This window comes from Palaemon carinicauda, chromosome 39 (genome assembly GCF_036898095.1).
Source record: "Palaemon carinicauda isolate YSFRI2023 chromosome 39, ASM3689809v2, whole genome shotgun sequence".
NCBI lineage: Eukaryota > Metazoa > Arthropoda > Malacostraca > Decapoda > Palaemonidae > Palaemon > Palaemon carinicauda.
The window spans coordinates 27,361,934-27,375,616 of NC_090763.1; the positions used below are offsets into that span (position 1 = coordinate 27,361,934).

General features: G+C 40.2%; 1 protein-coding gene across 2 annotated transcripts in view; it reads right to left on the reverse strand.

The window, feature by feature from the left end:
* isoQC (iso Glutaminyl cyclase) overlaps positions 1-13,683 on the reverse strand; it is a 65,269-nt gene that overhangs the window by 21,423 nt on the left and 30,163 nt on the right. The window contains exons 2-4 of one of the 2 annotated variants that reach the window (XM_068362745.1): positions 10,867-11,010; positions 8,590-8,859; positions 1,672-1,968 (exon numbers count right to left, since the gene is read on the reverse strand). In XM_068362745.1, the coding sequence (XP_068218846.1) occupies positions 1,672-1,968; positions 8,590-8,859; positions 10,867-11,010 (711 nt within the window). The remainder of the gene's footprint in view (positions 1-1,671; positions 1,969-8,589; positions 8,860-10,866; positions 11,011-13,683) is intronic. The other variant, XM_068362746.1, reaches the window with a different exon arrangement.

Consider the following 13,683-nt stretch of genomic DNA (forward strand, 5'->3'; position numbering starts at 1 on the left):
GAAAACAGTACGAGACTATCAAAGAAATTCTTTCATAAAACATTAAATTTAAAAAGTTTTAAATTCTTTAAAGGTTAAATACGATATAACGGGCTCAACGTTGATTAACTTCGGTTCCAAGTTAGGACCGCCTACTATCAGGAAAGGTCGCATATAAACAAAACATAAAATTTATTTTTATATGTTTATAATAAATGGAAAGTTAATCGAAGAGGCCTAATAAAGGCGGAGAGATATAAAATATATAGATCTATAACGTGTTAAGCAAAATTACTAAAAACCTAAACACACTTCCGTCTAAGGGAAGGGTCGGCCATTTAAAAGTGAAAGAGAGTCCATACTCTCTTTGTCACCATAATTAAATCTATCCAAAACGAGTTCAAGTTTTGAGATGAAGATAAAACCCCTGCATAGCGAAAGCTCAAAACTGGAATAGTGTACTTCACCAAATAGTTGTGAAAACAAATCCAGTTAGTAACAGCGTATTTAGTAGGTCTTGCCAGTGGCACGACAGAGAGAAAATTGGTTCTGTGTTGACATCGAGTACTTGAGTACTTACTTGACAGATGGCGCTGTTGATGTACACCCCCACCTGTATAGCGATCGCTGGCGTATTCCGCCCGTAGGTTTTTCTGTCGGGCAGCAGAGCTGACAGCTATATGATCATCGGGTAAGTTTAATATTGAAAAATAAAATATATAGATCTATAACGTGTTAAGCAAAATTACTAAAAACCTAAACACACTTCCGTCTAAGGGAAGGGTCGGCCATTTAAAAGTGAAAGAGAGTCCATACTCTCTTTGTCACCATAATTAAATCTATCCAAAACGAGTTCAAGTTTTGAGATGAAGAAAAAACCCCTGCATAGCGAAAGCTCAAAACTGGAATAGTGTACTTCACCAAATAGTTGTGAAAACAAATCCAGTTAGTAACAGCGTATTTAGTAGGTCTTGCCAGTGGCACGACAGAGAGAAAATTGGTTCTGTGTTGACATCGAGTACTTGAGTACCTACTTGACAGATGGCGCTGTTGATGTACACCCCCACCTGTATAGCGATCGCTGGCGTATTCCGCCCGTAGGTTTTTCTGTCGGGCAGCAGAGCTGACAGCTATATGATCATCGGGTAAGTTTAATATTGAAAAAATAGGGTTCCCGGGAAATAACCACCAGCAATTCTTGTTTCTCCTTCCACCTTAATTGTATGAAGTACTCTCTGGTTACTTGATACCTCTTAGAAATATTGCTAAGACTTGCATACCGGAGAATAAAGTAAAGCTGTACATCAGCAGAAAGAGCAGGAAGCAGATTGTCAGTATTCAAAATCCTGGCTTTTAAATTGAATTTACAAATTGCATTGGAAGCAATTACCGGGTAATTTTCCAATTCTAATAAAATTTATCAATGCCTCATCTACCTAATTATTTTGCACAAAATACTTTATCACTACAAAGCATTCCTAATGCTATACAGGCAATACACACTATGTTTTTCTACATTTATTGCAGCTTGAAGTTAGCAATAAAGCAAAAGAAAAAGTGCTGAAAATCCTCAATCTATCTTAGGCAACACTGGAAATCAGGTCATTAAAACACAATCTGTACTACCCGACGAGCTTCTAAAACAGTACAAATACAAAAGGTAGCACTCGTGTTGTTAGATATGGTACTCACAACTTTTGGAACAAACACAAACTTGTAAGAGTTCAATGGCTCTGAACCACAGCAACACTTGAGCTTGCCAAAGTACTTCAAATTATGCTGGGGTAATGTCACATCTGACTCAAAGTCACTTGATCTGAAAGTCTTTCTGATGGTTGAATCATTTCGACTTACAGCTCCAATCATGATTTTATTAACGAAAGCCTTCCGCCTGTTATTTTCCTTCCAAAATTTACGTGCCTTTTTCTTGGTGCATTCCCTTCTCCCAAAACACTTTTGCTTCTTTCTCTTCCTTTTCTTCTTCAAACACTATAAAAAAATGAAATTCTTTATACTATAATTAGTGCTTCCAGATTTAACCAATTTTATTTATAACGGACTTCAAATACTGTACAGTACAGAAATTACAATACTATATGGAATGCCTGAATAAATCAACAGACGCTTGCAAAACATGAATGACAAAATATAGTACTATAGTGGGGAAAAACTAGGATGGAACACTAAAATTGCAAGCAAAGGTCTCTACCCCATACACCATTTATAAAAACCAGTAAGTAACCATTCATAAAACAAGATTTTTTCATACACAGTACATGTAAAGCACACCATATAAATGTACAGTACAGTACTTACTATGATAAAAAAAAAAGGAAAAAGTTCTCAATAGATTCTGCTAAGCATTGAGTTCAGATAGTTTAAAAATCAAAATTTTTCCGCAGTTGGGGAAGGAACAGCTTTTCCTTTACGAGATGGATTCATTATGTATGAACTCTTGCCAAATAAGAAGGATTGCGTTCCCTACTCTTACGCATGTTAGGTACACAAGGACCTGCGTAGCATATGCATAGTGTAAAAACAATTTGAAGGTCTCCAATAATTCTCAATATTTTAAACCACTCAATATTAACCCTATCTTTTCCTCATAAGGGTGAAATTTCAAACCACTCAATATTAACCATATCTTTTTATCATAAGGGTGATACCTAGGAATTAAAGTACAGTACAGTTAATCTATCTGAAATCCTGAGATTTGGACTTCACAAACAAAACTGCAGAGCTAGTGTAAAATATATTGGTAAGTAATGATGATAAATGTCTACCTACAATAATATAAACAAAACCCCTTTGCACCACACCCAAAAAGCAATCTAGATTATCTAAAAATAATTTGGCAAATTGAGAAGGGACAAATGGAAATATCTTATTTCTAGTTTTATTCTGAGGTTGTTAAGTTACTGTATAGACATGAGTATAACAATGAAACAATATCCAGTAAATTTTGTAGATTTAAGAGAAAAACAATCAGAAGAGTATTGGGAGTTAAATGGCAGGACAGAATTACAAATAAAACTATAAGAGAGATTACTCAAGTGCCATATGTGGACGAGATCATGGTGAGGGGTAGATGGAGATGGTTTGGCATGCTCTTTGCACGCCCCAAGAGAGATTAGTTCACCAAACTTTCAACTGGGCTCCACAAGGCACTAGAAGAGTTGGAAGACCCAGGCTTACTTGGCTGAGGACTATGAAGTGTGAAGTGGATTGTGAGTGAAGAAGTATTCATTTAAAAGCTCAAGATAAGAGACGACTGGCAAAATCTAACCAAGGCCCTTAGTGTCAATAGGCGTAGGAGGAGATGATGATGATGAAGATGGCAATTCAAAATTAATAGCATTTAACTTCTCAATGGTAAGATTCATGGAAATAATTAAAATTTCTTCCCTACACTGACGTCCACCACAGCATTCTTATTTCAATCTTCCTTAAAGTTGTGAAGACCAATGCACAAACGAATAGGTGAACTAGAAAAATTTGGAGAATTGTATTTTACATAAACCAACTCTTTAATTGTTTTTGTACAAAAAAAAGTCTGGTTGCAATGATATCACAAAACAAAATTGGGCAAAGGAAATTTACTGCAATCTTTGGGGTAGAACTACTGCTACTTAATATGCCTATTCCCTTTGTAACAAGAGAAACCTTGAACCCAAAGCTTGATTTCAACGTATTACTGTAATGCATGGTTAAAGTTTTACTCAGGTTGACCTACATGAAAAGTGAATGACAGTATGAAGAACCTTTGATATACTGGAGATTTAATTTGGAGGGAGTAACAAACCAAAGGTAAATTCTCGGGTTCTAATCAAGCAGTCAGTCTAGCAAAGACAGGCTTCTTACATGGTAATATTGTAAGGACACCGCTCCCTTCGTCGTCCAGAAAATCGACAAACTACTTATTTATTTGAATTCTCCTTTCGCCACACTGTGGTTTCCCATGTATATATATTCCGCTCTACCAGAGCTACATTTTGACATATGTATCATTTCATTACATGTTTCTGTTAACTCATAATTCGTATATTTGTAAGTGTAAGAAAACACATATTTTGGCGGGCACTTCAATCTGATTTGGCGCCAGCGCCATCCTACCTTTCCGTCCGCACCTTGTAATATACTCCCGAGCACATTCGAATAAAGTATCAGTTGATCTTGGTGACGCTTGTCTCACTGTCCTTACAACTGGTGACCCCGGAGTTGAAAGTAGCATCAGCGGTTTTGGCTTTGCCATTAACGGACTTATTACGGCCGTGCTACCTTCTCTCTTCTCCGTTACCTTAGGCATGAGCCTGCCTTTGGTTCTCCCACACTTCGGTGAATGTAAGGCAGTAGGATGAGCTTAACCGACATATCAACTTCCCACCTCTTCGCCGACTCGTCGTCTGGCCACGATGCAGGAAGCAACACGCCCATCGCACCCAACGGCCTCGCCTCCACGCCCAAAGTCAAACTGCCGCCCTTTTCTCAACACAACACCGCTTCCTGGTTCCTGAGAGCAGACGTACTCTTCCGTGTCGCTAGACTCAGCGACTCCTGCGCCAAGGCTGCCATCGTTCTCACCTCCATACCTGAAGAGGTATTCGACAAGATTTCCCCATGGCTCGACGCCCAGGCCGGCCAAGTTTCATACGACGACCTGAGAACGAAACTCATCGGTATCTACTCCCTCTCCATCTCAGCAAGGGCACAGAAAGTACTGGACATCGCCGGCAAGCCCATGGGTGACACCTCTCCTGTCGAGGCGTGGGACGAGTTAACTGGCCTGCTTATGCTCCCCGAAACAGACAGCAACGGCCGACGACGTGAGATTAGCTTATCTCGCGAGATCTTTCTTCGACGCCTACCACAGGACGTAAGGGCCCGATTGACAGACGCTGACACGCTCCCGATGAACGAACTCCTGTCGAAGGCTCAGAAGCTCCACGAGGCCTCCAAAGCACCTCGCCTCGGAGCATCATCATCAACACCGCTTTCGTTCTCCTCCTTCAGCAGCTGCTCTTCCATAGACTCCTCGGCAACGGCCCCTGAGGACGACGAGATCAACGTTCTATCAAGAAAGAAAACGCCGCAACCAACACGACCGAACCCTAGGACTAACCCAGCATGGTGCTTCTACCACCAACAGTTCGGCAGCGACGCCAAGAAATGTAGAGCACCATGCAGTTTCCCTAGAATACGACGCCAGAAACATCCACCTGCCACCATCGCAGCCGCAGGTAACCAAAACAAGAATGGTTTCTATATCCTCGATACCATTTCCAACCGTAGACTCATGGTAGACACCGGCGCAATGCAGTCAACGTTCCCACCTTCCAAGTCCGACCTAGACCGTGGTCCCGACAAAAACGCTCCCTCACTCATCGCCGCCAACGGATCTCCCATACGGTGCTATGGGATTAGGACCCTCAAGATATCTATCATGGGCTGTTCGTATTCTTGACCCTTCGCCATCGCTGACGTCAATCGCCCCCTCCTCGGTGCGGATTTCCTCGCCCACCACGGACTCCTCGTCGATGTCGCCAACAAACGTCTCATCGACACGGGAACCTGCCCGTCCCGCGCCCTGGAACACGGCCCTGCAACAATGTCCGTATCCGCCGTAACGACGCACCCCTACGCCGACCTCCTACAAGAATTTCCCGAGGTTTTCAAGCCCGAGCTCCGACACTCGCCAGGTTCCCCGTCCAAGCACGGGATCTACCACCACATCACAACGAAAGGACCTCCTACTCACCCCAAATTCCGCCGCCTCCCGCCCCAGAAACTGAAGGATGCCAAACGCGCCTTTGAGGACATGGAACGCATGGGTATCTGTAAGAAAGCATCGAGCCCCTGGGCATCGCCCCTACACATGGTAAAAAAGCCGGACGGGTCCTGGAGACCTTGCGGCGACTACAGGCGCCTCAACCTCATCACAACGCCCGATCACTACCCGCTGCCCAACATGCAGGACCTAACGAACGCGTTGCACGGAGCAAAGTATTTTACCAAGATGGACCTCCTCAAATCTTACTTCCAGGTCCCCGTATTTCCGGAAGACATCCCGAAAACTGCCATTGTAACGCCGTTTGGATCCTACACCTTCGCATACTCAACCTTCGGTCTACGCAACGCCGGGGCGACCTTCCAACGACTAATGGATAGCATTCTGGGTGACCTACCTTTCTGCGTCTGCTACGTCGACGACATCCTGATATTCTCGAAAACCAAGGAGGAACACCGGAGGCACGTCCGCACCGTCCTCAAACGCCTACAGGAGAACGGCCTGGTCGTACGTTTCGACAAATGCACGTTCGGTGCGGAAGGAATGGATTTCCTTGGTCACCGCGTATCCTCGTGCTGGGTAAAACCCATGACAACGAAGGTCGACGCCATCAGAAAGTTCCCGATACCTACGACCATCCGCCAACTTCAGGAGTTCCTGGGGATGGTCAATTACTATAGGTGCTTCATCCCCAACATCACACAAACCCTGTCACCCCTCGACAACGTCCTGACAGGAAAAGCGAAAAAACTCGAGTGGGGCTTGCCCCAGCAACAGGCATTCGCTCGGACGAAGGATGCCCTTGCGAATGCCACCACCCTGGCTCATTTCGACGACAACGCGCCCCTGCGACTAACGACCGACGCCAGCAACGTCGCCTGCGGGGCTGTGCTTGAGCAACTCGTCGATGGTTCTCCTCGACCGCTGGCATTCTTCAGCAAGAAATTGAAACCCGCCGAAACAAGATACAGCACCTTCGATAGGGAACTCCTCGCCGTCTACCTCGCCGTCCGCCACTTCAGGCACATCTTGGAGGGTACCCCCTTCACGATTGCAACGGATCATCAACCCCTCGTCCACACCTTCACGAAATCAACGGACGCATGGTCATCCCGACAACAACGTCATCTCGCATCAATCGCCGAATTCAGGTGCACCATACGTTACGTCCCAGGAAAGAAAAACCCAGTCGCGGACGCCCTTTCAAGGATTGAAATTGACGCGATCCACCTGGGAATCGACTACGCCAATCTCGCAACCGAACAATGCACTGACGGGGACTGGAAATCACGACTTCCTTGGGTACTCCTCGGCCTTCGCACCGCCCCTCGCGCAGACGGCGAACCTTCGCCCTCCGAAAAAGTTTACGGGGAAGCGCTCGCAGTTCCTGGCGAATTCTTTCCCTCATCAACCGACGACACGCAGCTGGATCACCTAAGGGATATCGCCAGGAGGTTCAGGCCGTGTCTCAAAACTTACCAGGACAGAACCAAGCACTTCAAGCCAAAAAGCCTGGATGACTGCAAGTACGTTTTCGTCCGTGTCGACGCTCATCGACAACCACTGACTAGACCTTATCGAGGTCCCTACCGGGTTATTAAAAAGACAACGAAAGCCTTCCTTCTCGACGTCCATGGCCAAGAGGACTGGGTCTCTATAGACCGCGTGAAACCAGCGTTTCTCGAAGGAAGCGACACCGCCTCCGCTGGACCTGGCAGACCCAGAGTTCCGCCACAAAACAAGCCGCCCAACGAAGGAAAAATCATCAAACGACGTCAAGAGGAAGAGATCCTTACACCGTCCGCCAGCGCGCCCCTCCGTTCAAAAACAAGAGGAACCCTCCGACGCCCGAAGAGATACGAAGATTGATCATCAGCCCTCTACGCCGCCCGATGTCTTGGGGGGGGGAGTACTTGTAAGGACACCGATCCCTTCGTCGTCCAGAAAATCGACAAACTACTTATTTATTTGAATTCTCCTTTCGCCACACTGTGGTTTCCCATGTATATATATTCCGCTCTACCAGAGCTACATTTTGACATATGTATCATTTCATTACATGTTTCTGTTAACTCATAATTCGTATATTTGTAAGTGTAAGAAAACACATATATTTTGGCGGGCACTTCAATCTGATTTGGCGCCAGCGCCATCCTACCTTTCCGTCCGCACCTTGTAATATACTCCCGTGCACATTCGAATAAAGTATCAGTTGATCTTGGTGACGCTTGTCTCACTGTCCTTACAATATCAACTCTGTGGAGATTATTTCCCTTAGAAAACTTAACAGGCTCATCCTCTTGAAACTACCACCCTCCATCATACAAAATGACATTCCTATCTTTTAGGGATTTTACACGGTATGATGTACTGTATGCATATCGAGCCGTGCCCTTCTGTCTTGAATTTATCATTTGGGTTACAACTGTATACATCACTTTTTAGCCACATAAATTTCCATGATACCTTCGACTACTGATAATTCTCTTATCAGTTTATCTTAACTCACGACATCTGACATTTCAAACATACCTTGAAGTTTACAAAACATTTTCAGGCAATCAATAATTTTTTACCTGATTGATTAGCATTTTAGAGGAATCTGATAAACCTTCCATTATACTGGGATTTTATTGTATCTGATACCTCATAATAATAATAAATTTGAGTAAAAATACAAAAAAAAAACTCGTTTAATATTTAATAACGCACCACATACTGCATAAAACAAAACTATCTTTTCTTTAATTTAATGAAAGAGATAAGTCACAAGAATATTTCCAAGTTTATAAAGCAAACGTGCAAAAACCACCATCGAAACTTACCGTCTGTTTATTACCCATGAGGTTTGGCTTCATGACTTTTGCCAAGTTGAGCATCATAGCACAGGGAACAGCTGAATCTGTCGCACCAATGAATGTGCCTTCACGATCAATTTTCGAATCATAATGGCAGGCTAAGACTAAGTGTCGTGGGGCTTGAGGATCCAAAGTTGCTATTACATTGGTAAAAGTTTTACTGCCTACAGGGGTATTACTGTCAAATACATCTTCTTCCACAGTCCAACCAAGGCCTTGCATGGTATCAATAAGGTGCTGGAAAAATACAATTATACCTAGAAAGAACTTCATATACTGTAAGAGGAATAACTAGTCATTCAGGAATCAAAACAAAAAGTGAGAAAAGGGAAATTTCAACTACAGAGTTCAAGAAGTTCCCCTAAGAAGAACTGTAAAGATAAACAGCAGGAGAAATATAATATGAGAATTAAGAAAATGAAGGCATTAACATACTGTATAAACTGAAATTGTTATTTACAAGTTGAAGGCTAGTGCTTTGGACGACAATATTATTTTCAGAAATAAATGCAAAAAAGAACCTACATGTTAACTTTGCGTGATTTTTCATCAATTAATTTCGAAATAACATCCATGTTGAAGTCTTGGAACAATGTTCCAAATACAGAAATATAAATTTTATTAACTTAAAACACCAATTATACCATAATTATCACTCAAGTAACTATCAGAGTTTCATAGCTAATTTAAAAACAAAATAATGATAAGGAAAAAAAAAAACCATCAATAAAGAGATTTGTCTTTTATATGGGGGTACGAGGCTACTGAAAAATTCTCTTCGTTATGCAGCGATTTCTCTTTAGTCTAATGAACTGATAAATATATCTACGAGGCTAAAGTTATCAGCCTCACTATAATAAACTTGTGGTACGACAGAAGAATACATGTGCAATAAAAAAAAGTTTTACTTTTCAATAAATCCTTTCCAGCTGAATCTCTAGCTGTAAGTCTTCAATTAAAACTTGACATAAGTATGCTTACGAAAACTATTTTCTTAATCTAAACTACTAACACCTACCGAAGTATAATTCTAAAATGCCGATGCCTTCATTTCCCTAAAATTTACAAATATGTCTAGGGAGCCTTTATCAACTACCTTTAATAAGTGAATTCATGTGTAATTTCTTTGCTCAAAGATATCTCACTTCTTGTTTTCACAAAAAATCTATAAAAAAAAGAGTATTTCTAACTAAACACAGATCAGGAAATTGAAAATGGAAATACAGGAATTTCAACGTAAAAATTGAATTAAATTTACCAATTCCTTGGATAAGAAGTTGATTGGAATATAGTTAGGAAAATCATGAAACCCACTACAACAATCTTCAATGGGTGATACAATACATTCTTTTTTTCTTTTTTTTACATAATCTATAAGTTAAAACAGAAATAAAATACTACATAAGTAATTCTGCTTTCAAAATGTATAAATTTAATTCTAAAATGATTTAATTAACTATGGATTAAGATGGCTAGTTGTAACTAAGAGTAATCTGGATCTATTGAGGTAAACCTACTCGATAAACATTTCTAAATCTATTAACAAATGAAAAAGGTTTGCAGTTTATGCAAATGCACGAACATACTATATATTTAGTTCATGCAAATACTTATCACATGAATATCATGTTAATCAAAATACACACATAATGCATGTAGTAGATTTGCGTCATTCTTGTAGTCATTATGTAAATGTATATCCTCCTCGGAAATTACACGAAAACCATGAAAATTACCTCAAACTAAGGTAATTGCCTTAAAAGTTTAAACCCTGGCTATCACTTTCTTTATGAAAGACGTTCATATGATCGTTCAATTGCTTCGACTGGTCGAGTTAAAGTCTGGAAACCATTGCTGGAAATGGCCAGTCAGATCAAAGATAATCGGTGTGGTAAAGTGTATAAACTGAAGAGGTTTCCAGAGCAGATATTTGCAGGTAAGAGAGTGGTATATTATCTCAAATACTAAATCATTGAAACGCATTGTTTTTACATAATCTCAATAATGTAGCATAAATTGTTCTTTGTCCATAACTGCAAGTAATGTATACAATCAACAAAAATATTCTTTGGGTCAAGGTATGTCCATGCATGTCCAGTGCACTGTATGTAACATACACACACGAGGCGTAATTATTCTTGCAGTCGGCAACGTGCAATTACTGTAAACGAGCACACATTTGCCTCATCTTGCATCAGAATTCCCGACAAAGCTATTAATTAACGGGTGGTGGGTATGACTTACTTTCCTCACTTTGGCATGATTTGCGGTGCCAACGACGCGAGGAACCATTATAGGATTGAGCACTGATCTGAAATGGTTCATGTCGCTCATGGCGGCGATCGTGCGAAGTTCCTCATTGCTGAGACCGAAGCCTTGGTGCTCTTCCTGCAAAAGAAGGATAATGGTGTAGCAGACAGTTTGTGCGGACAAATAGGTCTTTAGGTGAAAACAAAAACTAAGTATAATAATAAAAGGTTTGATTTATAAACTTAAAGGAGTTCAGTTAAAAAAATCACCCGAGAACGCCGTGTAGGTCTATGCATAAGAGTCACAAGTAACAATGTTGAGGAGATAAACAATTATTTTATCAAATTAATGAATTTGGGACACAGGCAAGAGCTGGGGCTTAGGAGGCTATTCAATTCCCGTGTTTAAATTTTGGGCAAACCCGGAGGATGCACTGTACGGTAGGAAAAAATTGCCTTTTCACTGTAGTAAGACTGTATGACCACCCTCCATTTTTTTTTTTCATCATTATGGCTTTCCATGTGATTTTCTGTGTATCTACTAAAGGATATGACGGAAGTGCAAATTAAATAGAGAGAGAGAGAGAGAGAGAGAGAGAGAGAGAGAGAGAGAGAGAGAGAGAGAGAGAGAGAGAGAGAGAAAGTGAGAGAGAAAGAGAGAGAGAGAGAGAGAGAGAGAGAGAGAGAGAGAGAGAGAGAGAGAGAGAGATTATAATATTATTATCCTTAAGAAAAGTAGGCTTACCAAGTTATAGTGAACCCGTTCATTTACTAGAAAAATTCGTGAAACAAATATCTTATCACTTTAAATCTTAAACAGATGTACATATTGAATATAGCACACAAGTGTAAGCATTGCATGTGAAGAAAGCAAGGCCATAGAATACAACATACACACGCAATTGGAAAAACACATCTGAGGCCGTTGTTCCGCTTACACAGCCAACTTAGGACAATATCTCAGAATCGGGACACCCTTGTTAAGAGCTGCTTCAATCGATGCTTGCATAAAATGAAAAGACTATTTATGAGCACGATCAATGCCATGTTCGAATACGCACGGTGACACATTGGTTCTGGTACAACTAACAATTCATCTCTCAATTTATAACCCATTGTAAAATGATCATGAGCAGTGCACGGCATGAATTTTTCTTTGAAACATATAATAGAAATCAATTCCAGGGAATGATTAATCTGAGAAAACGAACTATAAATGCTCTGGCAACCGAGTACTTAGAACACGGAGGACTTTCTTCGGAATTCAAATGATTTCGTCTACAGATCTTGCAAAAACTTGTTTCAAACCTTGAAATTTAGTAAATTGTTCGTCCTAAGCGTATACAAACATATCTTCCTTGAAAATTTGGAATGTCAGAGTCTTGTCAAAACAAAAGAGAAACCACACCATAAAAAACTAGTAAAATATATTTTATGTAGAAGATACGATATATAATGCAAGGACAGTGTTACCAACTGCAACTGCTATCTTAGAAGGATTTGTTTCGAGACAATTAGGTAAAATCTCAGCAGCTGGTAGTTAATAAAAAAAAATAGTTTTCTCTAGGAATTAAAGTAGCAATGTTTGAGGAATCGGAAAATAAAATAGAAAATTCGATCAGAATGATAACTGATTTTACGAGAGACACGACTAAAGAATCTAACGCTGAGGCCAAAGTTCAAGGTTTATTAATAGCCTACTGGCGATTCATAGCAAAGAACTAGCTTCGATCCCACCGCATTTTCTAACCACAGCTGCGTCGCTCTCAAGATTAACTTTCCCTTAAGGAAGAAGTACAGATATTTTATCTTATTTATATCCTTATTTCCATTCCTCACTGGGCTATCCTTTCCTGTTGGAACCCTTGGGCTCATAGCATCCTGCTTTTCCAACTAGGTTTTTAGCTTAGCCAGCAATACTACTACTACTACTACTACTACTACTACTACTACTACTACTAATAATAATAATAATAATAATAATAATAATAATAATAATAATGTGGCACCAATGCTCTTATCTGTTTTTAAATGAAACTAACGGAATTAGATCTTATATTTAGCTTTACTTAACGATAGATTTAGAATATACTGACACAACCGATTCAAGTCGTCACAGAAAGCAATCATTGTTATTATTAAACAGGGAAATATTAACACTGTACAAAAACTTGTATCGCATTTTTTTCTTCAATTGTAATAAAAAGAAAAAAAAAATATATTCTAGCTGAAACATTCACATTGGTGACCACTTACACCTTACAGCTGCATAATTGAGCCACGCCAATATTTATGTATAAGCAAGCCACGTCAATTCAGCTTGCTGACACGAGAGAATTAGTGTGTTAGAATTTTGGCGTCTGAATAGAATTATCAAGTCAAATATTTTAATAAAGTGATTCGTTCATATTTTGTTATTTTGCTGAGATATACTTTATTATATCACCAACTGTCCAAACTGACGACATCATAAAAATACAAATTTTCGTTTAAGCGTCAATTAAATTATCAAATATTCACTCTGCTCAACAACTTTATTAAAATTGAACGGTTAAATTGTCAAAAGTATTTCTGAAAAATCGTCATCCATACCAATTATGCTTTCTTTAGATATTTCTGAATTTCATTGAATTAAAAAACTTTTAAAATGATAAAACTCGAAAGGTCATACATACAACATTATGACGAAAACAAAGTTATTTTAAACCCTAATAAAAATATAAGATGGGAGAACATTGATACCAAACAAGAGAGAGAGAGAGAGAGAGAGAGAGAGAGAGAGAGATTGAATTACTCAAAACTCAACGTGGTA